This window comes from Dryobates pubescens, chromosome 13, assembly GCF_014839835.1.
Source record: "Dryobates pubescens isolate bDryPub1 chromosome 13, bDryPub1.pri, whole genome shotgun sequence".
In the NCBI taxonomy this organism is placed as follows: Eukaryota; Metazoa; Chordata; class Aves; order Piciformes; family Picidae; genus Dryobates; species Dryobates pubescens.
In genome coordinates this window covers 3,199,005-3,224,551 of record NC_071624.1, presented here as the reverse complement: position 1 = coordinate 3,224,551, position 25,547 = coordinate 3,199,005, and the positions used below count along the sequence as shown (strand labels likewise).

At 40.5% G+C, this 25,547-nt stretch overlaps 1 protein-coding gene across 1 annotated transcript in view; it reads right to left on the bottom strand.

Moving 5' to 3' along the window:
* PIK3CB (phosphatidylinositol-4,5-bisphosphate 3-kinase catalytic subunit beta) overlaps positions 1-25,167 on the bottom strand; it is a 49,342-nt gene extending 24,175 nt beyond the window's left edge. The window contains exons 1-12 of the mRNA XM_009904795.2: positions 25,005-25,167; positions 21,394-21,557; positions 19,067-19,292; positions 17,020-17,243; positions 14,926-15,108; positions 14,506-14,676; positions 12,823-12,900; positions 9,230-9,481; positions 8,565-8,661; positions 7,305-7,435; positions 4,292-4,345; positions 2,140-2,328 (exon numbers count right to left, since the gene is read on the bottom strand). Of these exons, the coding sequence (XP_009903097.2) occupies positions 2,140-2,328; positions 4,292-4,345; positions 7,305-7,435; positions 8,565-8,661; positions 9,230-9,481; positions 12,823-12,900; positions 14,506-14,676; positions 14,926-15,108; positions 17,020-17,243; positions 19,067-19,292; positions 21,394-21,557; positions 25,005-25,167 (1,932 nt within the window). The remainder of the gene's footprint in view (positions 1-2,139; positions 2,329-4,291; positions 4,346-7,304; positions 7,436-8,564; positions 8,662-9,229; positions 9,482-12,822; positions 12,901-14,505; positions 14,677-14,925; positions 15,109-17,019; positions 17,244-19,066; positions 19,293-21,393; positions 21,558-25,004) is intronic.
* Between the last annotated feature and the right edge of the window lie 380 nt (positions 25,168-25,547).

The following is a 25,547-nucleotide window of genomic DNA, read 5'->3' as shown; positions in this document are numbered from 1 at the left end:
CCTATGAGGAGAGGCTGAGGGAGCTGGGATTGTTTAGCCTGGAGAAGAGGAGGCTCAGGGGGGACCTCATTGCTCTCTACAGCTACCTGAAAGGTGCTTGTAGCCAGGAAGGGGTTGGTCTCTTCTCCCAGGCAACCAGCACCAGAACAAGGGGACACAGTCTCAAGCTGTGCCAGGGGAAGTTTAGGCTCAAGGTGAGGAAAAAGTTCTTCACCGAGAGAGCCATTCGTCATTGGGATGTGCTGCCCAGGGAGGTGGTGGAGTCACCATCCCTGGAGATGTTCAAGAGGGGATTGGACGTGGCACTTGGTGCCATGGTCTAGTCATGAGGTCTGTGGTGACAGGTTGGACTCAATCTTTGAGGTCTCTTCCAACCTTAGTGATACTGTGATACCACTAGTTAAACACTAAGGGGAAAAGATTCTGAACTGGATCATCTGTGTGGTTTTGTGAAATTCAGGAGGCAAGAAACGGGCACTGATCAATCACAATGCAAAACCAGTGGCCCCCACCACAACCCCAGAGGTGAAGTATTTTTGTACCAATCAGGGGTATCACACCTCTTTGAAAAATCATCTGTTGGCCTCAGTGAAGTTTAGTTCCCCTGTCTGAGATGTGGGTGGTTTTTTTCCAGTCTTCCAGCAGTTCAACCTTTTTTTTTTATAAGAAGCTTTATTTCAGATCTTGACTTACAAACTTAAAACTTCTTTATTTAAAATAATTGTATAAACTAAGTTCATACTGTGAGGCTGGCAAAACATTGGAACACTGCCCAGAAGGTCTGTGAAGTCTCCATTGATGCAGGAAAAAAACCAAATAGCTGGGCAAGTCCTGCTGTAGGTGACTATGCTGGAGCACAGGGGTTGGACTAGATGATCTCAGAAGGTGCCTCCAAACCTAACTGATTCTGTGAAATTCCTTGCATTTAAGATCAAAGTTGAGCACAGGATTTAAAAATCAGCCTGTATCAATAACTGCTGTGCTTCTTCTCATCATTCAGAAGATCTCTGAAATGCATTTTGGGTTGTGGTTGGTGGGGTTTTGTTGTTGGATATTGTTTGTTTGTTTGTTTAGGGATTTTTTGTGGTTTGGTTTGGTTGTGGTTTTTGTTTTGGTTTCTTAAAATAGTAAGTTCTAGCTTACATGTCCAGGCCACAGAATGCATACAACAAACTTTGGTTTACAAAATAGCACTACTTCAAACTGCCTATACTTGGGAAAAAGACTCTATTTACTCATGATTTGACTCCAGTATCACAGTATCACAGTATAACTAAGGTTGGAAGAGACCCCAAGGATCATCAAGTCCAACCTGTCTTGATAGACCTCACGACTAGACCATGGCACCAAGTGCCAGGTCCAATCTCCCCTTGAACACCTCCAGGGACGGTGACTCCACCACCTCCCTGGGCAGCACATCCCAATGACGAACGACTCGCTCAGTGAAGAACTTTCTCCTCATCTCGAGTCTAAACCTCCCCTGGCACAGCCTGAGACTGTGTCCCCTTGTTCTGGTGCTTGTTGCCTGGGAGAAGAGACCAACCCCTTCCTGTCTACAACCACCTTTCAGGTAGTTGTAGAGGGCAATGAGGTCACCCCTGATCCTTCTCTTCTCCAGGCTAAACAATCCCAGCTCCCTCAGCCTCTCCTCACAGGGCTGTGCTCAAGGCCTCTCCCCAGCTTTGTTGCCCTTCTCTGGACATGTTCAAGTATCTCGATGTCCTTCTTAAACTGAGGGGCCCAGAACTGGACACAGTACTCAAGGTGTGGCCTAACCAATGCAGAGTACAGGGGCACAATGACTTCCCTGCTCCTGCTGGCCACACTATTCCTAATACAGGTCAGGATGCCATTGGCCCTCTTGGCCACCTGGGCACACTGCTGGCTCATGTTTAGGCGGGTGTCAATCAGCACCCCCAGGTCCCTCTCTGTTTGGCAGCTCTCCAGCCACTCTGACCCCAGCCTGTAGCTCTGCATGGGGTTGCCGTGGCCAAAGTGCAGCACCCGGCACTTGGACTTGTTAAATGCCATCCCATTAGACTCTGTCCATCTGTCCAGTCGGTCGAGGTCCCTCTGCAGAGCCTTTCTACCCTCTAACTGACCAACATTTTTCCCCACCATCACTGTCTTTTCCCTTACCTGAGCAACATCTTCAAGTTTGTTCCATTTTAAAGAGAGCAGCAGTTTTGGCAATGATTGTGGAAAATTTTCACGACAGTCATATCGCAAAGTCCAAATAAGATCCATTTCATTTTCACAGAGCTGAGATAAAGGATCTCTTTCCATTATTTCTTTTAACACAACATAAAACTTCTTACCACCTCGACCCTAGAAAATGAGAAATGTGCAATGTTTTGATAGATTCAGTAAGATTCTTTTATTTTAGTTCAAGTACTAGAAACCCTAAACCAAGAACATCAGATAAAACTCCTGAAACACAGGGCATGGCTTAATTTGCCTTCCTTTCAGATTTCTTAAGCTATGAGAACTGTAACAAGTAGATTCACAATTCAGTGTACACAAGTTTCTGAAAAAGTAACTAGACTTTAGAGTTAAGACACTAGATGGCAATATTTCTATTTTACAACTCTAACATGAAGCCCTTCTCTTTAGGACACACATACGTTCTCTTTTTTAATTCAGTAAAATATAATAGATATATGAATAAATATTTGGGGGTTGAAATTTAAAGCCAAACCCCACTTTGCCAACAATAACCAGAAGGAATTACACTTGCTAAGTATAACAAACATTTTCTTTGTTTGTTTTCTAATCCAAATTTGTCTTTTCCAGACACCTGGCTCCATTTTACTTCCTTGAAACATTAGTATCAGTACCGATTCTGTAAATGAGTTTATATGAAAGAGTCTTCACAATGCCTCAGTTAATATTTTCTCTCCCTAGTCGTGCTCTTATGCAAACTGCAAGAGCAGAAATTAAAGCAGTGATATCAGCAACAGTATCAGCAACAGCAGCATTTCATAGTAATGGGAGACAAAAGAAACTGCTGCTTTTGGGCAAGGAAGCAGTAGTTGAAGATGATATTTTTTTTCAAAATAGGTATTGAAACTAATTTAAGGAAAGTTTAAATATCAAAGCCAGCTTTATCTTCACAATGCTGAAGAAGTTTCTACACAATTTTAAGATGTAGGCCAAAGATCTTTACGTCAATGGAAAAATTACAAACATCCCAAAGGCCATTTAGAAGTAATGGTAGACAAAATCAGTTTGGATTTGTAGCAGAAACAAATTGCTCTCATCAAATGACATTCTGCACAGGTTGCCCAGCTGACAAAAAATGTCCATCTGTGGCACACAGAACCTAAGTTTGGATCCTTCTAGAAATAGTATTGTGCTAAAAGGGTTTTATGGAAAAATAGCACACATTTAAATTCTTTAGGAATAAATAGATGTAAAAGGCAAGCTGAATTTAAGTACATAGTACATTTTGGTACCAAAGTAGGAGAACAGTCTTGGCAATAAGGTGACTCTTGCATTTGAAAACGTTTGTCTTTCAAATTAAAAGTCACCATGCTATCAAGTTGGCATTCTGCTATTTAAAATTTCCCATTATTTGTACACTAAGTTGTTTGCACACAAAGTAGCATTGAATTTTCATTCTTCCTGTGCAGTCCAGGCCCTTGGTATTGTAACTGATACATTTTTCCAGTAACTGGTTCATTCTTGTTTACAGTGCAGTTATTATTACTGTTGATCCAACTGTGCTTTCACATTCTAAATTGCTATCTTCTGTATTTCTGAAGATAATTCAAAGAAAATGCCTTCATATTTTGGTGCTCTTTCCAAATTTGTCCTCAAGTTAGAACTATACAGCTCCTCAAGAAGAAAACATAATCATATTTAAGAAACAACAGCTTACAGATCAATGACCATTTTTGAAAGAGCTTACTGGGAAACATCTGACAATCAGGCAAATATCATTTTTAATAAAACAGAGACATTTTCTGGCAATATTTTATTGAGCCTAGGAATGTTTTCCAGATCTAATGTAAACCTTACTCTATGGATTTGGAACACAACCATGTAAAGCAATTGTGCTTGTTGGAAAAGAAAAAAAGGAAGAAAAAAAAATAAATATAAGAAGTCCAAAATATCTTGAACAGTGGAGATAAAACTGAATATTAAGGCAGTTCAAAGTGAATAGAACTGTCATTATTTGAGCAGTTAACTTACTTATTTCTAGACTGATGTATATAATAAAACCAAACCAAACAAACCCCCGCAAAATAGAGAATTGTCCTTTACACAGACTTGTCTAGCAGATGCTTACCGCCATTGCAGCATTGTCACTGCTTCTTGCAATCTCAGCTGCCTTTTCAAGTATCTGCCAAAAGATGTTTTTTAACACATCAAATATAAGTCTGAGTGCAATCAAAGAGTAAATATTATAGAAATGAAGACGATAAGGAATATTTGCTATCTGTTACATAATTGCAACACTACTATTTTTTTATATAAAGAGGTTTAACACAGACTTCTGTGCTGTGCTCCTTTTCTAATCTGCACTACTATGAAGGGTCAGGAATTTGAACACTCATGATGACATCTGTTTGTTGCTTCTTCACTCCTGGGATAAATGGTGCTCCCTATAGAGTTTTGTCTTCTATTTCTCATTGTGTTTCCTCCTTATTTTTCAGTACAGCAAACCAATTCCTCAACTCTTAAACCATCCTTTGCTTTCTCATCACTACTTTAGCTCTTTTTGAAGGCACTGCTTCCACAAGTCATGATTGATATCTAGAGCCATGCTTAGAGCCCTCTATTTTAAGTATGAGTCTACAAACTTAGTACTTTCACCATCGTCTCAGATCACCCATACGACCTCAATTAGTGTTTCCAGGTACTTCTCTAAATCTAGGATCTTCCCTTGTGTACCATCACGAACAACCAGCTTAAAGCAAGAACTCCCTTAAGGATAAAGTGAATATTCCACCAAGCTCTCAGCAAAAGTCAATACACAGCAACCCTCAGCAACAAGGACTGCTACTTTTGTTAAGAGCAAAGTACCATTGACCCAGAAGGTCAGCTTCAGTTACTATTGTTCTTGGGGTTTTGGGTGGGTTTTTTGTGTGTTTGTTTGGGGGGTGGGGTGTTTTTGTTTTGGTTTGGTTCTATTTCTTTCTCTGTGTGAAACACTTATTAACATGATGTATGATATCTGCTGCTTGGCTACAAAGGTTGTTTACACACACTGTGTGAAAACACGCATAAACAAAGCCACAGTGTCCTGATTCTCTGTTTGATGTTTGCCTCCTCCTGCTTCGTAGAGTTACTCTATTTGCAAACACACTTTGAAGGTTTGTGCAAGTCCAGCTTTGCTCAGCTGAACTACAAGGCCCTCTTAATCAGCAATGCCAGCCCAGTATACAGCTCCTGCGTTGGACAACAGTTTACTTATCAATTGTCAAGGCACTTCTGCTCACTTTGACTCAAACAAGCATTCACTGCAGTGGATTGATGCTATGATACAAAAGATTTATCTATTTTTGTACATTGAACTTCTGTAAATAAAGAGTTGGCACCTGATTCTTTGTTTCCTTGGCAGAAAGAAGCAACAACAGTGGGAAAATTAGATGCAGACATGCACCAAGCAAGTCTCATCCAGACACTATTGAAAAACAGATTCTCAGCTGCTATAATTCAAGCAGCCAAAATGTTACTCCTGATTCACCAGGATCTTCAGGGAGAGGATCTGTCAGAGACGGGTATCTCACCCTTTTTTTTTTTTCTGAGGGAGAAATTTCAGTATATCCACAGAAACTGAATGAATTATCAGAGTCTATAGCACTGATTTTCCCAGTGATGTTGCAAAAGAGTTTCTTACCTCTAGGGAATTGCAAGTAGCAAAAGTTACTGGGAAAAAAAGTACATCTTGTAGTATTTCCTCAAAGTTAAATGCTTTCAATGAATGTTTGATTACCAGCTCTGCAAATCACTTCATAAAGATGCCCTGGGATTTTCCTCTGTCTGATACTCAGGATTTCGCAGGTACAGCTCAAGAAGGGAGCCAAAGCCACAAAATACAAAAAGCTAGCAGCCAAATGGAAGTTAGAGGGGATGGTGAAGACCATCAGACACTATCCCGATGTAAACACATCAGGTAACTCATTCCAAGAAACCTCTTGTCTGTATTCCCCCAGCATTAAAACATACTGAAAACTTGGCATCAAGAGTACAAATGAAGGAACAACACTGCTAGAACAAGATGCAATTGCGAAAGAAACATACTTTTACATATCTGTAATACCCACAGAGAAGCAGCTTTCCCTTTTCTTCTTTAGAAATTGGAGTGTAATGAGCAAAAAACTCGAGAGCATTACAAATAAACCAATAACAAACCTGGCTAAAGTATGTCCAGTATGAGTAAACTGTCCAGCTATATTTAAAAGGCAATTATTTGGTTCTCTTCTAGCATTTAAGGCATTTCCAATGCTGTTTGAATATGAAAACAAGCACTTTCCAACAAGAAGGAAATAAAATACCAAACTAACCCCAAATCAAAACAAAACCCCCTTACCATGTTATTTGATTTAATTCTGATGAACTTCAAACCCCAAATTCTTCTTCTTTCATCAAGCTGACAAAGCTTGGTGGTTTTATTAACTTTCCCCAAACCAAAATTCAGACTCATGTATGTATGAGTTAAGCTTTGTGTTTTCAATGCACCATTAGCTGTCTGCTTTAACACTTATTTTTCTACCTGTCTGGTCTTAGCTTGATTTGCTGGAATGTGAACAACTTGCTACCTAGCATTCATACCACAGACATTACTATGTGTATCCCACATATTCCATTGGCTTTCTAGACAGACATTCTTATCCAGATGTGTAGAAAACTGCAGGGCAACGTAAGTGGATTTAATCCAAGAGCAGACCCTGAGATTTTTTTTCATATGGTATTGAAAGTCTGTTTATCCTTAGAAAGATTTTCAGCTCACAACCAAGTGTTCCAGAGAGTGGGTAATGTACATTTGTACCAAGAAATAACAGATCTTTACAGATGACAGGCAAGCACAGTTTGAAGGTTTCCAGAATGGCAGATAAATTTAGCTTTTTGTAAGATCATTGATATGGGAAAATGATTGTGCTTCTAACCCTCAAGAGACTCTCAAGACCCTGAAGTCAGAGCACTGGCACTGTCAGGCAGTGCAAGTTTAAATGACTGTAGAAAGTTAACTACAAGGCAGGGAGTGAGGAATTCAGTGAAAAAGCAGTGCTGAAAGGAAGGAAGAAATAGCTATTTACACATAAGGATTTGAGAGTGCTCTTTCTGTTGCACCTTACCTTATCAAAGGGAGGGTAATGGATAGGCTGTTTGGAATATTCTTGAAATCTAATGTGCAAAGCTGTTGCATTTTCAGTGTAAGGGTTAGTCTGGACAGTTCCCATTGGATTCAACATTTCTTCAAGTTCATCTGAAAAATTGGACAGAAAAATTAATATCACAGCCTAAGCATGTATTAAAAGTAACAAATCTGAAAGGCAAAGACACAACAAAGAACTGCTTATGGACAGAAGCATGTTTTACTGCACAGGGCTTTTACTACAAAGCACTGCATGTCCTGCATAAACTACCTATACCTCCTACATTCCCAAACACTGGAGTGTCACCCAAAGAAAACTGGGGTTCTCTGTCCCAAAGAAAAGAGCCGAGATCTCCCTATACTGAGTCAAACCCAGTACCAGAACAAGAGGACACAGTCTCAGGCTGCGTCAGGGAGGGTTTAGGCTGGAGGTTAGGAGGAAGTTTTACACAGAGAGAGTGATTGCCCATTGGAATGGGCTGCCTGAGGAGGTGGTGGGGTCGCCGACGCTGGGGGTGTTCAGGGCGAGGCTTGACAGGATGCTTGGTTGCATGGTTTAGTTGATTGGGTGGTGTCAGATGATAGGTTGGACACGATGATCTCGAAGGTCTCTTCCAACCTGGTTAATTCTATTCTATTCTATTCTATTCTAAACCTTAGCAATACCTCTGTAAAGCAGTATGCACACTGCCTCTAGATCAAACAGCATGAAGAAAGGAAGAGAGTTTAAAATCAGATTTCTTTCAGCACTCCAGAAAAGGGTTTCTCAGGATGGAAAAAAGTGACATGGAAATTTCAGGCACTTTTACTAATCAATTTGACTATCAGAAGGAAGACTTGAAAAGAAATTTTAATTCACTTTTTGCCAATACAAGTATTGTCACATGCAATATAGTTTATTTAGTTCAGGATACACAGGGAACCAAAATCACTACTTAAGCTGCCTCTCAAAAGCAGGTAACATTAAACGAGATCTGTTTTGATTGGATTTTCCTTACAGAACAGATAAGATTTTTACAATACCACTTCCAAGCAAACTCTTGCCTATCCCTCCTTCCTAACACACAATACTCTCAGGAAAGAGATTAAAACATTACATATTCATCCACATAAAAATTACAAGTAGGGAAGAGATTATGACAGGGGAATTGGACACACATGCAGTAAATGCTCTATTTGATACTACACTTCTCCAGACTTGTAGGTGTTTAAAGTCCAAATCTCAGAAATAAAACTTTACCAGGAAATGATGACCAGCTGTGCAGTACCAGTTCTCCATTCTTCAGCTGTCCTTTATAATCAAACACCATGGTATTTACCCAGGCTACAGGATAATGCTGTTAAAGGAAAGACATTTTACACAGAAACGAAGATGCCAGTGAACATTACCCTGCAGCAAGTACTACAACAGAAGTCGAAGGGAGGGGGCTGGCTTCTTTAATGGGTGCTGTCATTCAGAAAAGAAGTTAAACAAACACATGATTTCCAGTATGTGTTCCAGCAACACTGAGGACAACAAGAGTTAACTGTAAGGGTGCCACTCTGAGAGTGCAAAAATGCACATTTCCCTGCATGTTAGCCTAGACACTAATTTTTTCATTGTTTCAAATCAGAACTCATCTAGGGTTAAGAACAAAGCTGACCTTTTAGACTGCAATTCCTTAAGTAGCCATTTGCCAGCTGGCTTACAACCAGAATTCATGTAGTTTCCAGTGTCTGAGAAGTATGAAAAGTGTTTTTCATACCAAGATGTATAATTTTTAAGACATGCTCTTTTTGATTATTTTTTTCCATTTTGCATTCTCGAACACTGAAGTGAGGACAACGAAAGATTTCCAAATGCACATTTCAATCTAATTCAGAGACACACTCAAGGGGAGTTAAAAAAAAATAATATTCAATTACCACTTTCCCTGCTTTTCTAATGGTTTGGTATTTGGAAGGATTCATTGCCTTGGTTGACTTTTTAGTTTTCATCTTGTCCATCACAGCATAAACAGCAAAACAGAGCCTTGCCATTCTTGGGAGATCACAGACATTTATTTCAAACTCTAGTACTTCATTCCAGACGTGGTCACTTCTCCCAGATATTTCTGTGCTTACAACGGTTTTACAAAGGAGCTCTGTACCATGGAAAAGACCAGCCCTAACATGAACCTGCAATAAAGAAATGAGACATTTTAAGTCTGCCACAGAACCTAGAGAATTCTGTGTCAACTAGTTTGCAGAATATACATACAGGCTTTTCGTTAGTATTTCTATCTTAAAGAAATCTTCCCAGATAAATCTATGTATGTTTAAATAACATTGGCTACCAAATTCTTTAAGTACTGAATTATTTATATTACCACATATGAGTAATAGTAACAACTCATTTCTATTAATAAATGCAATATACGGTAATACAAATACTTCTAACTTAACATGCCTAACGCAGAAGGAAATCATAGGAAATGAACAGCTAAGCAGAACGAAAAATCTAAGACTAATTTCTGAATAAATTTGAATATCCAAGCAGAACCAATTTCTAACTGAGAAAGCTTAAAAAACCAATTCATTTTTCAGTTAAACTGTTTCTAAAAATGTACAGAGCACTGCTGGCCCTGACATGTGAAATCACCTGTAATAATAACAATGTACATCATTCCCAGGAATTCTTTTTCTTTAGCACCTGGAAATGATCAATATCAGCTAGCTTGAACGACAAAAATAGGGAACAGGAAAGGAGAAGGGCAGGAAGAGAAAGAACTTGAAGTTGTGGCACTGAAATTGAACACGTTACAAGGCAATGCTAAGACATTTAGTTAAGGCTCATTATGGAATGAGTTAAGGCTCATTACTGCATTTCTGTTTAACAGCATATGAAACACAGAAAACTGCATGCTTTCAAGTAAAATTTAACAGCAACAAAGTACAGTATTGCTGGACACATTGATATTTCCCTTGCCTGTTGGATAGTTCCAATTGCCTAATTTCCAGTCCTGTTAATGTAAGGGATTAGATCCTGATTTTATTCTTCTCATTCTGATACTCTCCTTTTACTCCTGAAATGCTGTGTACTGATGGTAATGCCAAAAGGCAAAACAAAAATAAAAGCAATTTCAAATGTCATGTATTTGGAAAACTGTTTGACTGAATGGAGTCACTTGTGCTTTAGGTGAATATATTCAATCCAGCACACGTTAGTGGAGTGCTATCCATCTGACAAATGTTTTGTTTCCCACTACAAACACTGCATTTATCAACCCAGCTGGTGATTTCAGCAAAATGGATGAATATTGGCTTGAGCCAAAGCACAATGAAACTAAAAGAACAATGGCAGTGAATTAAACAGCCTTAGAATCAGGACTAGGAAACAAATACGTTCTCAATAGTGACAGTTCCATAGCAGTGTAGACAGACAATGCAGAGAAACATGCACAAGCTTGCGAGGTTGCTACATGCGTTTGTGGTCTTGGGTAACTACAGACCTTAAAAATTTCAAGACTACAAAGCATTCAAAACACTAAATAGCATTTATAGTGTCCACAGGCATCAATAGCAAGGATCTGTCAATTTTCCCTGTTCCTCCTCAAGCTTACAATCAATGTATTTTCTTTTTCCTCTAAAACCACACTGAAATTAACCAAATCCTATTTTTTTTTTTAATGTGATGAAAACCCCAACAAAACAACTAATCCAACTTGATAACTATGTTGCTTCTGGAATCTACTTTCTCTTTTCTTTTTCCCTTCCCTTTTCTTTTAAAAACTTTAAGTCTACAGAGCATAGAGTCAAGAAGATAACACAACTAGCTAAATATTTATTCTATTCTATTCTATTCTATTCTAATGGTTGAGATAAAGGAAAATACCTGGGGTTTGCAGACATCCTTTTACGCAGTCAAAGTTCTCAGGTAGTAAAATTGAAATTATGGCTTATTTAACTACATAGTAAAATGCAGTATCTACGAAAATGTTGTGACAATAGTTCTGAAAGAACTATTATCCTGAATAAAGCATCCGAACAACAAACATCTATGGCTAATGGAATTTCTTCCTAACCTACATGACTGGCTATATCACAGTATAACTAAGGTTGGAAGAGACCCCAAGGACCATCAAGTCCAACCTGTCCCAACAGACCTCACGACTAGACCATGGCACCAAGTGCCACGTCCATTCTCCCCTTGAACACCTCCAGGGACGGTGACTCCACCACCTCCCTGGGCAGCCCATTCCAATGACGAATGACTCGCTCAGTGAAGAACTTTCTCCTCACTTCGAGTCTAAACCTCCCCTGGCACAGCCTGAGACTGTGTCCCCTTGTTCTGGTGCTGGTTGCCTGGGAGAAGAGACCAACCCCTTCCTGTCTACAACAATATTTTTGTTTGCCAGTGTAACGGGTTGGGGCAGATCCCCTCCCCACCACAGGCAGAAATAACGACTCAGGCAAACGGATTGCAAAAGTGATGAAAGTTTAAATAGAAAGCAGTGAATGTTACAGAAAACCCAAAGCGCAGTGACAAAGAAAGATCCCATCCCCACCTGAGGGTGCATCCAAAACCCCCAGGGCTCCTTTTTCCCCCTCCCTCTGCTGGGCTAGTCTCAGCTGGCCAGGCCTGAGACTGCCCATCCCCCTGTGGCCTTGGGCCCAATCAGGCCCATGGCCGGGAGATCTCTCCCCCAGTTACCAAGTCTCGGAGAGGGAAGGAAAGAGGAAGTGCCAGACCCCACCACAAAATTTATAGTGGTGCAAGGGATTATGGTAGAAATACCGAACTTCCTGAGTCCACCCACTGGGATGGACTTCTGGACACAGGAAACACCCCTGTAGCAGAGGGCACCCAGCCCAAACTACGACAGCCAGTCAATAAATTAAGCAAATACATGTTGTTCTACCTTGCAGACAAGTGTATTGTAAGGACTCAAAGCAGCTGTGCAATAAATTCCCACACGTTCACAACTTGTGGTCCGCAAAACAGTCTGTAGCCCAGTCATGTACAATTTTACAGGAAGTGATATTACAGATTTTTTGTGTGAGTGTGTGTTCAGCATGTTTAGAAAATAAAAGACAGATTGTGAAGAAGCACACAGTTAATGCTTAGACACAAAGAATATATACTGGGACTACAAAAATATAAACCATTGAAAGATGTTTGATATTTAATCTAGTTATAGTTGTCAGATATTTACAACAGTTTGTCTTGAATAAGCTTATTTCACACCAATATCAGTACTTCACAGATACCATCTTAAAAAAAAAAGTATCATATGAATATACATGTCATACCGTCCATGGTTATTGATATTGTTCTAATGCACAGATCCAGCTTCAGACAATACAGCAATACCTTAGCAATAAAGCAATATTTTAACCCATGTAAGTGGGAAGAGCCAAAAATGTTTACACTTCTGCTGAACTGAAATCTGTATGATTCCGAGTTCACTACACATGAAAAAAATAAATCAATAAAATGATGAACAGAATGGCTTCTGACGTTAGGCACATTTACTTACTTTGGCATTTTCTTCTGTATTTAGTTTATTACCCTTTAACAGAGTAATCTTGAAAGGATTGGAAATATCCCACACACTCTGAGAAGGGAAACAAAGATACAAAGTGATTCTTAAGCAACGTAAGATACTGAGACCTGTTTGATAAGTGAAGTATTTTAAGCCAGTCACAAATGCAAACTAAACTATATGTGGTTTAAAATGTACATCTGAAATCTTAAAAAATAAATTGGTTATTGTCATTGCAGGAATGTACACAAAATTTCCTAGCAGGAAAAGACAGAAGCCACTCCACTGAGAAAGGGGATGGGGGTGAGGAAATACATTGAGCACTTCTTGCTGACAATTCACAATAACCCTTTAAATTTATTGTCCGTTCTGAATTTATACAGTGCACAACAGAGCGAAGTCTGCCCACATTTCTTAGAATAACAGTATGTAAACTACAACTGTGTTGTAAGGCCAGAAGTTCAGCAAGAAAGGAGGCACCATTAAAAGAGAAGTTAGATGTGTACTATGGCAAGAGTTGCCAACACTGAAGTGGCAACACCATATGAAATATATGGCCTAACATAAAAGATCCTCAACATGCTGAAGAGGTGGACCCAGATGAACCTCAGGAGGTTCAACCAGAGCAAGTGCAAGGCCCTGCATCTGGGTTGGAACAATCCCATTATTAATACAGGCTGGGGGATGAGGTGATAGAAAGCAACCCTGTGGAAAGAGACTTGGGAATTCTGGTGGATGAAAAGCTGGACATGAACCAACAATGTGCACTTGCAGCCCAGAAGGTAAAGAGCATCCTGGGCTGCACCAAAAGATGCGTGGCCAGCAGATCCAGAAAGGTGATCTGCCACTTTGTTCTGATGAAACCTCACCTGAAGTAGTGATCCAGCTCCAAAGCCCTCAACAGAGACTCAAAGATGATCTGGGGTGCTGTAACACCTCTCCTACAAGGATAAACTGAGGGAGCTGGGGTTGTTCAGCCTGGAGAGGAGATGGCCCCAGGGAGACCTGATAGTGACCTTCCTGCACCTGAAGGGGGCCTACAAGAAGGCTGGAAAAGGGACTGTTTACAAAGGCCTGTAGGGATAGGATGAGGGGCAGTGGTTTAAAATTAGAGAAGAGTAGACTTAGATTGGCTGTTAGGAGCAAGTTCTTTACCATGAGGATGGTGGAACCTGGAACGGGTTGCTCAAGGAGGTAATTATACAAGGTCAGGCTTGACAAGGCCCTGAGCAACGATCTAGTGGAGGATGTCCCTGCTCACTGCAGGAGGGTAGGACTAGATGATCTTTGGAGGTCACTTCCAACCCAAACCCTTCTATGATTCTGGACCATTACTACCCAAGCTAGTGGAGCCTACACAAAGCACTGAGGCTGGAGAATTCAGGCTCCCTGCAATACCTTCCCCAGGTGTTGGGCCGTGATTAAAATTTGAATCAAGAGCAATGGAAAGGAGATGTTAAGGATAGAAGGACAGATGAGGAGAGGAAAGATAAGAAGTTTCCAAAAAGCCTCAGGGTCTGCTACTTCTGATGTTAAAAAATTTCTCACAAGCATCAGGAGGTTCTGAGTGGACCCAGGTGACTACACTGGAAAGCAGCAGCAAATACCAGGCATTGAGATTTATATTCCAGAAGCTGCTGTTCCTTTGGGTATTTGCTATTCTCTATATCAACTTACAGTTGTTGCTCTTGTTTTTTTTGGTGGCAGAGGAAGAGGAAGGTTGGATGATTTTCGATTTATGGCAGCTTCTATGGCAATCATCTCCTGCTCACACATTTTCTTTATGGTGCAACACTCAACTAGAGTCAGCTGAGGAAGGGTCCTGTTCATCACACAGTTGCGTATATACTAAAGCCCAGAGAAAACAGACGTTATCAGCCAGAAGACTATTTTTATGGCAATTCTCAAATCAAAGAAACAAATAACATACTACAAAGACACTAAGGAAAAGGTGCACATGCATTTCACAATTGGAGAGGGCTGCAGCCATGAAGGAGGAAGTGTATTACTGTTCAGCACAGCTGACCAGTCAACGGTACAGGAAGGAAGGCCAAATTTTGGCTAAAGCACCAGAGAACTGTTAATGGCTTTATGTACCTGAAACTGAATTAATGGGTGATCACCAAAAACATATTCTAGCCTTCCACTAACTTGCAGCACATAGTCAGCAGGCTCAACTTCCTCATCTTCTTTCCCGTGGATAGTCAGACGTTTTCGGATTGCCAGTTCGTTCAGCTTGATGGGATTCATGTTAGGAGACACCTGAAAACTAAACACATCCTAACAAAAGACAAAGAGGAACACTGAATGTCAGTTTCCCATGGTCAGATGTACAAGCCTTAAACTGCATCAAGCACAACAGAACAGGTAGAAATACTGAACTGCTAAACCCAGTCTATTTTCAGAGCTAATGTTTATACCTTCAGTGCAATCAGAGCACTACCCATCCTAAAAGCTGCAAAATGGTCAATTCCCAAACTTTTACAGTATCAGAAGCATTTTTAAGGACACAGACTTTATCTAATTGATTCAGCAGCAACTTAAAGACCTCTAGGATAAATATACTGATTTTCAAGCTTTATTTCAGAGCATGTATGAGTGCATGTATGAGCATGTATAAGTTGCCATTAACAAGTTACCCTCTTCCTAGGTACCACTGTACTCAGAAACAAAGGAAAGTTCAAGTAATGAAGCAGAAAGTTGTTAATGTGATTTATGTGCTAAATGACCATCTTACTTGGAGTAGTGCAGAAGAGGTGTAGCAGCCCTCTCTGGATTCAGCAAGTTCTGGGGGTTTGTTTTGATTAATTTTGGATTTACATGTACACACACACTCCTGATGATGTGGCAATCTAAAAGCAGTTATTTACAGATGTGAAGTGCTGTCTGGCTTACATTCTTCTGACTCATGCTTTGCTTGTATAGATGTAAACAGATAAGGTGCCAAGCTGCCCTAATGGAAAAATCTAACTCTGTCAAATCAGGCAAATTTCATTGTGCATTTTTTCAGCTTCTGCACAGTTCACAATGGCTTTCCACCTTCAGAAGCCTGCCAAATTGTGAAACCTTTCTGCTTCTATCAAAACTGATACTGGGTCAACAGAGAATGACACTTTTTCTCCCCAGGAAGCTGGTGCTCTGACAGCTGCCTTGCTTCCAAATTGTACGTCTTTACACTTCACAGAAATGGGGATCAGTCTTTTCCCTCTTGCTCCACAGACAAGGAGGTGGCTTTTACAGCTCACCCACACATTCTAGACAAAAAGTATTTTAATATTCCTTTCTTTCAATCTTGCAGCATTCCTACTAGAAGAATGCAACAGATCCCATGACCCCCTATTTAATTCTCCTGAGATGGTTCTAGTACTCAATGCAAGTAGTAAAGTCTGAAACATTTACTGCTCTAAAAAGCAGTTCAAATTTGAGCTGTTAATAGCTTAGAAGGTCAGAACTGGCAGCAGAAGCATTCAAAACATTTGAAATGTCAGCAGCCTAACCTACGACAGCAGCAGGCAAATACATTCTACACCAGCACAAACTTCTGTACTGTTATCATATGCACATAGTGTTTTAATCAAAAGCTGACCAGCACACAGATTTTCTCATTTCTGGACAACTACAAGATCTTTACTAAACAAAACAGGATTGGGAAAAGGTTTTATCCTAGAAACTCCTCTACATCACACATCAGCTGGTGTTACTTCTGACCAAACTTGGTGCTCAGCTCTGCATTTGGTGTTTCCAGAAGCAGACAGATTTTACCATTTGGGAATTTTTTAAGTCAGACAAAGATAGCATCATAAATACAGTTTTGTAAATTAAACCACCAGAATCACTGCCAAATCAGTATCTAGCACCTGGGTCAAAATGGACACCAAGAGCATCCTGATACAGTTAGCTGCTTGTGAGACTCTAAGTGTCCTAACAGCTTCCAATTATATTTTGCATTTTTAAAAAAACATGAAATAATATAGAACACAAGTTGTACATTTTGACTTTGGAAGTTCATTTCATAGCTGTAGGTTCACATCCCCACTTTCTTTCAAGAGTCAAGGATGCTGGTGAAAGAATTTGCATTTTAAAGCAAACCTCATAATAGTATTCCGTGTCATTTCACCCATGACCAATCACATGCCAATTCACACCAGGATCAAGAATAGAACACCAACTGTGATGAACAACCATTCCTACCTGGCAGTTATCAAAATGAACAGCCACTACAAGATTTCCACTGTAAAGCTTATCTTGGAAGCTCTCTGGGATAACAGGTTCCTGCTCTGGTGGGTAGGTGTGCTTCAACCAGTCCATCCAGGAGAGACCCACGAGCGACTGAATCTTTTCCTCACTGATTCTCCGCATTTTAGTTCGGAAGTCATTCACTTCGGGATCTTGTAAGGTGTCAAACTCATGGAGACCTGAAAGAATTCAAGCAAGGGAAAGGATGCACACCTGTAAAAATACTGCCCATCTACTTACCGTCCCACCCAAACCTTTATTATCTTTATGGTTACACAAGTGCTTTTCTTCAGGCATCCCATTCAAAATGGATGCTCAAAAGTGACCTGGCTTGTATGTTGTCCTGCACATCAGTGGACTTCCAAAGTTACTTTCATGATTCCCATGCAACCCAGCATGACAGCTTCAATAACAAGAACCAATGTCTCTCTTAAGTACTCTTAAATGGAAAAGACAACCTCATCCTGAGTTACAGACAGCTTGGTAATTTTCAAGAGCAAATGCATCAGGAACCACAGCAGGGAAAAAGTGTTTGCAAACTACTTTTATTTCTCATGCCACAGAAAGATGGCATAACCTTTTTTATTTTGTTCAAAAGTGATAGTGGGAGCATAAACAGATACATTTATTTTTGTTTTGTCCTTGTGAATAAAACCTTCTACTCAAGTCCAAATGACAAGATTGACATTTCAGCCAATTCAAAATCAGTACAATCCCTTCTCCAAAATACATAAAGATGGAAGACACAGTGGAGAGTTCACACAGCTATGATTCTTGAGTATTTCAGGATCTACAGGGCCTGCAAATATTTCTTTCTGTAATTTAGACAGCACCCTTAAAAGCACCAAACACCCTTTGAGAACAAAACCTGCAGTTTAGAAGCTAAGAGATAACACATTTTTATCATTGTTAAGGCACAGAACCGGGGCTGTATAAGGAAGGATCTCACACAGCAATAATAAGCAGAATATTCAATCAGAGAATGTGAATCTGTCAGAACCTCTATGAATGGTTAAACTGGCTAACTGTTCCCATTGTCAGCTTTAACAAATAGGCAGACAGTGTACTGCTGAAATCTAAACAAAACCTGCAGTCTTTATAAAAGAGCTAACAATGGGTCATTGTTTAAAAACAAGAGGTATGACCTCACACAACCCTGTCAATCTTGATTGTATAACCAAGCAGAGTAGGTTTAAAAGCTGAAAATTCTGAAATAACATCAAGTTACTGCAAAACCTTTAAAAATAGCTTCTCATTGTTTGCTGAAAAGCAGCACCACAAGTGAGAGCAAAACCAATTATATTGTTAACTAACTCACAAGCCATGTGTAACAGAACCATAATATTTTCTACTTCCTTCTCTGCATCCACTTTGCTGGGATTATTCTTTTCTTCATTGAGTACTAATATTTCATAGACTCTCAGAATGCACTGGGTTGGAAGGGTCCTCTAGAGGTTGTGTAGTCCAACCCTCTTTCAGTGAGCAAGGACATCTTCAACTAGATCAGGTTGATCAGAGCACCACCAAGCCTAACTCCAAATGTGGCTTCTCCCATGTCCCCAGGCAGCCTATTCCAGTATTACAGCACTCTCATAATAAAGAGCTTCTTCCTAATGCCAAATCTAAATCTACCCTTCCCAGGTACAAAATCATTGCTCCTTGTCCTAGTGCTACATGCCCTCCACAGACTGTAGGCCCCCTTCAGGTCTCCCTAGACCTCATCCAGTAAGAGAAAACGTGCTCTTGACTCATGTAGTGCTACAACACAGTGCTGAAATACAATGCTGAAAGCAGTTTTCAACAACTTCCAATGTTTCATGTTGAGTATTTAAATTCTTTTAATAATACACCAGTATTAGTTTGAAAAAGGGAAATTCTGTGTGGTAAATGTTCCATTTTTAGTACCTTTTCCCCCAAATTTTTCTACTCTTGCCTGCCCAGTTAAGACCCTTATACAAAACAAAGTTTACCACCATTTTCCAAAACAATTAAATGTAATTACCTTTGCCTATAAGGACACCTATTTTGGAATCCAACTTTTCTCCTGGATCACAATTCCTTGTCACTAGTTTAAGGACAGGAAGAAAGGGTCTAACATCACAAAGTCTCCGTGTTTCATCCTCCAGTTCTTCATGCACAGCAGTTTGATTCACACATGAGAACATGTAAGAGTCAATCTCCATGAGCAGATGAAAGAGTGGATAGGAATGTGCCTGCTTCCATAGCAGCTGCAAAAAAACCCCAATGAACAAGTGAAATAAAACAAGAAAGCATGGACACTGATTACAGATTGAAGGTACTATTAATTTTCATTTATGTTCCCAAAAGAAGGTAAGAGTAACATGTTTGCCCACTTGGTTCATTTTTATCCCTATTTATAGTTATATACAGGGAGCATAAGACTGAATTTGTCATTGTTCATGTCTTCTTTAAAAATACTCAATTATATTGATTAAAAAATCTGTACCTTTTTCTTTCCCCTAAGTTCTTTAACTTCCATTTTCAGCTAATGGTACTTACCTATATCCCTTAATGACTGTAAAACTTAAAATCCCATGAAGTACCCAAAACCATCTTCTACTGAAAGCATCCAATTGCCATCACCCAAGGTGGAATAAATTATATGAATAGAATAGAATAGAATAGAATTAACCAGGTTGGAAGAGACCTTCGAGATCATCGTGTCCAACCTATCATCCAACACCACCCAATCAACTAAACCATGCAACCAAGCATCCTGTCAAGCCTCGCCCTGAACACCCCCAGCAATGGCGACCCCACCACTTCCTCAGGCAGCCCATTCCAGTGGGCAATCACTCTCTCTGTGTAAAACTTCCTCCTAACCTCCAGCCTAAACCTCCCCTGACGCAGCCTGAGACTGTGCCCTCTTGTTCTGGTACTGGTTGCCTGGGAGAAGAGACCAACCTCTGCCTCACTACAACCTCCCTTCAGGTAGTTGTAGAGAGCAATAAGGTCACCCCTGAGTCTCCTCCTCTCCAGACTAAGCAACCCCAGCTCCCTCAGTCTCTCCTCACAGGGCTGTGCTCCAAGCCCCTCACCAACCGTGTTGCCCTTCTCTGGACACGCTCCAGCAAGTCAACCTCCTTCCTAAACTGAGGGGCCCAGAACTGGACACAGTACTCGAGGTGCAGCCTAACCAGTGCAGTGTACAGGGGCACAATGACCTCCCTGCTCCTGCTGGCCACACTGTTCCTGATGCAGGCCAGGATGCCATTGGCCCTCCTGGCTGCCTGGGCACACTGCAGGCTCATGTTCAGCCTACCATCAACCAGCACCCCCAGGTCCCTTTCCACCTGACTGCTCTCCAGCCACTCTGACCCCAGCTTGTAGCTCTGCATGGGGTTGTTGTGGCCAATGTGCAGAACCTGGCACTTGGATGTGTTCAATCTCATGCCCTTGGACTCTGCCCATCTGCCCAGCCTGTCGAGGTCCCTCTGCAGAGCCTCTCTACCCTCCAGCAGATCAACTCCTGCCCCCAGCTTGGTGTCGTCAGCAAATTCACTGATGATGGAAGCAACTACTGATAAAGAGAAAACAATTTCTATAAACAAGTGAGTACTCTCAGACCAAACAGGAATGCAAAGTCATGTACTTATTTACCAGGCAAGGCAACAGAATGAGGAATCACACGCCTTTATTTTCTTTCAGAAGTTTATTATGCTTAAGGAAGAAATTACTTGGTGGTGTAATTCACTCACTACCTAATCCCAGAGTAACTTGTCTAAATGCCCCCACACAGCCACTATCCAATGAAAGTTAAATTCATTGTTCTTTAATATCTGTGGTTATTTCCTTACCTGATTGATTATTCCTTCACTTTTTAATGATGCCCTAACAAGGCACTTGTACACGAGCTTTCAGTGGCATATATACTTGTTAAAGCATTCAACATTGGTGTCAATCAAATTAAGCACGAGCACAATCTGTGACTTCTATATTAAAAAACAATTAGACAGTGTCTCCTGTTGGCACACTAATCAGGGAAATGCTAAATGAATGTACAATGTACTACTGATGTGTTAAAAAAAGTTAGAGTGCAGCAACACAGTATTAATATAGAGCTATTAATCTCTGCTGAATTGTAACTATCAGCAAGAAGCAATTTCTCCAGACCTTGCCATCTGCCCAAAATTATTCCAAATCCCTAGACACACATCTTCATTAATCAATCTGCTGTGCATGTGCCTTCAACACATTATTTTTCATGCCTACTCAAGCTCATTACTTGAGTTGCCAAAAGGCACGCAAATCAGAAACAAAGTTAACTTCCAAAGTTAACATCTAAGTTAATTGACTGTTTGGTATTACCTGTTTAATATGAGAAATGGTGGCATCTCGAGGGACATCCAGGTTGATGTAGATTCCAGTGGGCAACAGGAAGTCCACAGATATTGAGCCATCAGCACCAATCTGCGAATCCACTGCCCAGATGTCAAGGCTGTCTGTCACGGCAGGAGGCATTATGAAATCTCAATAATATCATAACCACATGGCCTTGGGGAGGGGGGAAAAGAATTAAAATTCAGTATACTTAACCTTCTATAATTAGACACATATTTTAAAGCCTGTGGAAAGTTGACATAAGCCTGCCTGTGCAGCTCAGCTTGCAGGTCTGGGGTCTCAAATGCTGGTATTGCAAACATATAAGCACAGTTTCATTCATTAATTCCATTCAGTATAATAAAAGCACGTGCCTAGTAAAGCACTATTGGTGAGATCTTTGTATCATTATGAAAAAGAAATAAAAGAAAAATCTAACTAGTTAGAGGCTAGCTAAAACAAAGTTAGAAATTTATGTTCTCCAAAACTATTTGCCTGCATAAAATCCAGTCAAAGCAAACTTCCAGGATGGAGCACAGCAATATTTAACATGAAAATACAAGATTTTTTGTTTTCCCAAATTTCCTGTTAGCTGTCCAAAAACTGGCCAGAATGACATGAAAAGTCTATGTTTGTAGCAGGAAAATTCATCTTCAACAGTTAGACAGTGATGCTTTCCTCTAGAGACATTTATCTCCATTTGTTTTCACCCTTAAAGAAAAATCACCTCCTACAAATTCATCCCATGGTGGAAACTACATCCAGTGCAGGGTAAGGGGAAACTCTGGGATCCATTTCAATCCACTACACTGCCTTACTCATTACTTGGCCTTCCTATACCAAAACATTCTCATTTTCTCTTAATGCTAGCACTAGTTTTCTGACACTCCAAGTCTTATCTTTAGACTACCACTCTCTAAAGATGCTTTAATCACCATTCACTTAAATATTCAACCAGACGATGCTCTTCAGCTGACAAAGGGATGACAAGAGTTGTAAAACACTACTGAAAAGCACTACTCCAATAAAGACAAGTTACGCCTACATCTCTCTCATTCTTGTTGGACATCATGAAACATGGGAAATCACCATTTGTACAAAACAAAACAAAAAGCCAGAATGTGCAACTGCATGACTACTACTGCTTTCTACTGCTTCAATCGCTCCTTCCCTTTTCTTCTAGATCCCTTTCCTGCTTTGAAATCAGGCCTGTTCTGCTCAGCTGTAGGTACTTCCCCTACTACAGCACCAGCAGAAAGAGCAGGATGTAACCAGTATGCTGGGTTGTTGTTCTTTGTACATCACAGAGCAGCTCATCTCAAGCTCATCAGCAAGTGGAAAAAAATAAAAATATTAGCACAACAGCCTTCTGAAATTTCATCACTGCTGTTGACTGCACTGCTAAAAAGCCTGTTTGACACACAGTTATCTTCCCCTTTCTTAAGACGCCCAAGTCCATCATCACAAGGTAATCCTTTCTGCACATGCTAAACATTCAAAGGTATACTGGATACAGTAGAATAGAATAGAACAGAACAGAACAGAACAGAACAGAACAGAATAGAATAGAATAGAATAGAATAGAATAGAATAGAATAGAATAGAATAGAATAGAATAAACCAGGTTGGAAGAGACCTTCGAGATCATCGTGTCCAACCCATCATCCAACACCACCCAATCAACTAAACCATGGAACCAAGCATCCTGTCAAGCCTCGCCCTGAACACCCCCAACGACAGCAACCCCACCACCTCCTCAGGCAGCCCATTCCAGTGGGCAATCACTCTCTCTGTGTAAAACTTCCTCCTAACCTCCAGCCTAAACCTCCCCTGACGCAGCCTGAGACTGTGCCCTCTTGTTCTGGTACTGGTTGCCTGGGAGAAGAGACCAACCTCCGCCTCACTACAACCTCCCTTCAGGTAGTTGTAGAGAGCAATAAGGTCACCCCTGAGTCTCCTCCTCTCCAGACTAAGCACCCCCAGCTCCCTCAGTCTCTCCTCACAGGGCTGTGCTCCAAGCCCCTCACCAACCTTGTTGCCCTTTTCTGGACACGCTCCAGCAAGTCAACCTCCTTCCTAAACTGAGGGGCCCAGAACTGGACACAGGACTCAAGGTGCAGCCTAACCAGTGCAGTGTACAGGGGCACAATGACCTCCCTGCTCCTGCTGGCCACACTGTTCCTGATGCAGGCCAGGATGCCATTGGCCCTCCTGGCTGCCTGGGCACACTGCAGGCTCATGTTCAGCCTACCATCAACCAGCACCCCCAGGTCCCTTTCCACCTGACTGCTCTCCCTGGTCATGCTATGGAATTACAGAAAATTGTCATGCTGTGCAAACTTTCCAGATGCATATGCATTTTTGCATACAGATTTTCAATCTCAAAGCACTTCATTACTATTTTCTCCCCCAAATCAGCAACACAGTTTTATATATTTTTTTAAATCCAGAAGACCAACTATGTCACCAAAAAGGTGTTTCATTCTCTTTCCTCTTTATGGTTTTTTTTTTCCATTACAAACAGTTTGGGAAAGGTCAAACCATCAGATCCTAAATCCGAACCTTAGGATATGCAGGAGTAAACATTTCATTTACAGTGAGCTAAAATTTATTTGATATTCCTGTTTCACAGAAATACAACTCTTTAAAATTGCTGGGCTTTTAAATCAAACAATTCACTGCCATACACATCATCATCCTTAACTAGCAATAGGACTGCAAAAGTGGTACTCCAGAAAGACTCTTTGTAATCACTTGCTTGGTACAAGCAACTTGCTGAGAAATAAATCATCAGGCAAGCAGAAAAGAAAGCTTAATGTATCTACAATGGAAAACAGAACATGCCAGTACCACAAAAATCAACTACTACAGACTCAAATTTTTTGTTGACTAAAGTTACTAATATTTTGCATGTAGAGGGCTGTTCAGCACTAACTTCTACAGTGTTCAGCACTAACTTTTACTGCTCATTCCTGTTAGATGGGGACATTTAAATCACTATTTTACAACATTCACAGTCCATCTCTGCTTCACTCCTCAGTACCAGTTTCTATTGCTCCAGTTACCACAGATACATTAAACTGCTCATCTGACATTTGGATTAAGTTCAGGAGATGAATACCTCCAGCAGAGTAAGAGTTAGCTATAAAGAACTGAAATCTCCTAAAGCTTACAGTCACCAGTGGAATTACAACTCCAAAACCCACATGGAGGCCAGCTAAATATTTTGAGCAGTTATGGGTACAGTAGCTGTGCTGCTGTCAACTTGCCCATTCATAGTTGCCTGATATAACTTATTCAGCATAAGATATTTCTTATTTTCATTCTCTTTTGGGTGCTTTTCCATATTTGCAGTTGTTGAAACCTCTCTAGTGCATCAAGAAGTGTTTAAAATGCTCAAAGCTGCAACACTGAAAAAATGTTGTTACATACCCTACAGTTATCAAGTTCTTGTCAGATACTTGCTCATAATTAGGGACTTCTACCACAGCCATCAGAATATTTTTAAATTCCATTTCCATTTTCAATGAAAAAGGGAAGAGCAATCATCACACCAATCTGAGCAGGCTGGGAAGCTGTTCTTGTTTTCAGGCACTTACTTAATATTTCCTTCCTCAAGACAATTGGTTTGTGCTTTTTACAGTCAGCACCCAGTTTCCACCAGTAGCTGACATCACAGAGGTCAAGAGAGATCAAGTATTTATACTGAGAATCACACTGATTGCCACTGTAAGGGGTCTGTGAGAATGAGTCAGGGGCCATGCTGTAAAATGTGTGGTGGCACTAGTGACTAACAGTATCACATCTGGTAACTGCAACAAAGGCAGAAAGCTATCTGGCCTGGGAGCAGTACCACGAGACTTTTTAAACAACTTCCAGCTAAAGGAAAAAAACAGCCATCAAATAATAATAATAAAAAGCTATTTCAGGCTGCTAACCTCATAGCTATTCCTGCCTACTGTCACAGTAAAAACAACTTATCATACAAAAGCAGGAAGCAATTAAAACTACTTAATCCTGGCTATTCAAGTATCTAATCAATGATTATTTGAATTTAATAGCAGCAAAGCCCCATTCTACCTGCTCTTCTAAGTCACAGGTACCTAGTATTGAGAGACTTCATTCAAACCTTCCTATGTAAG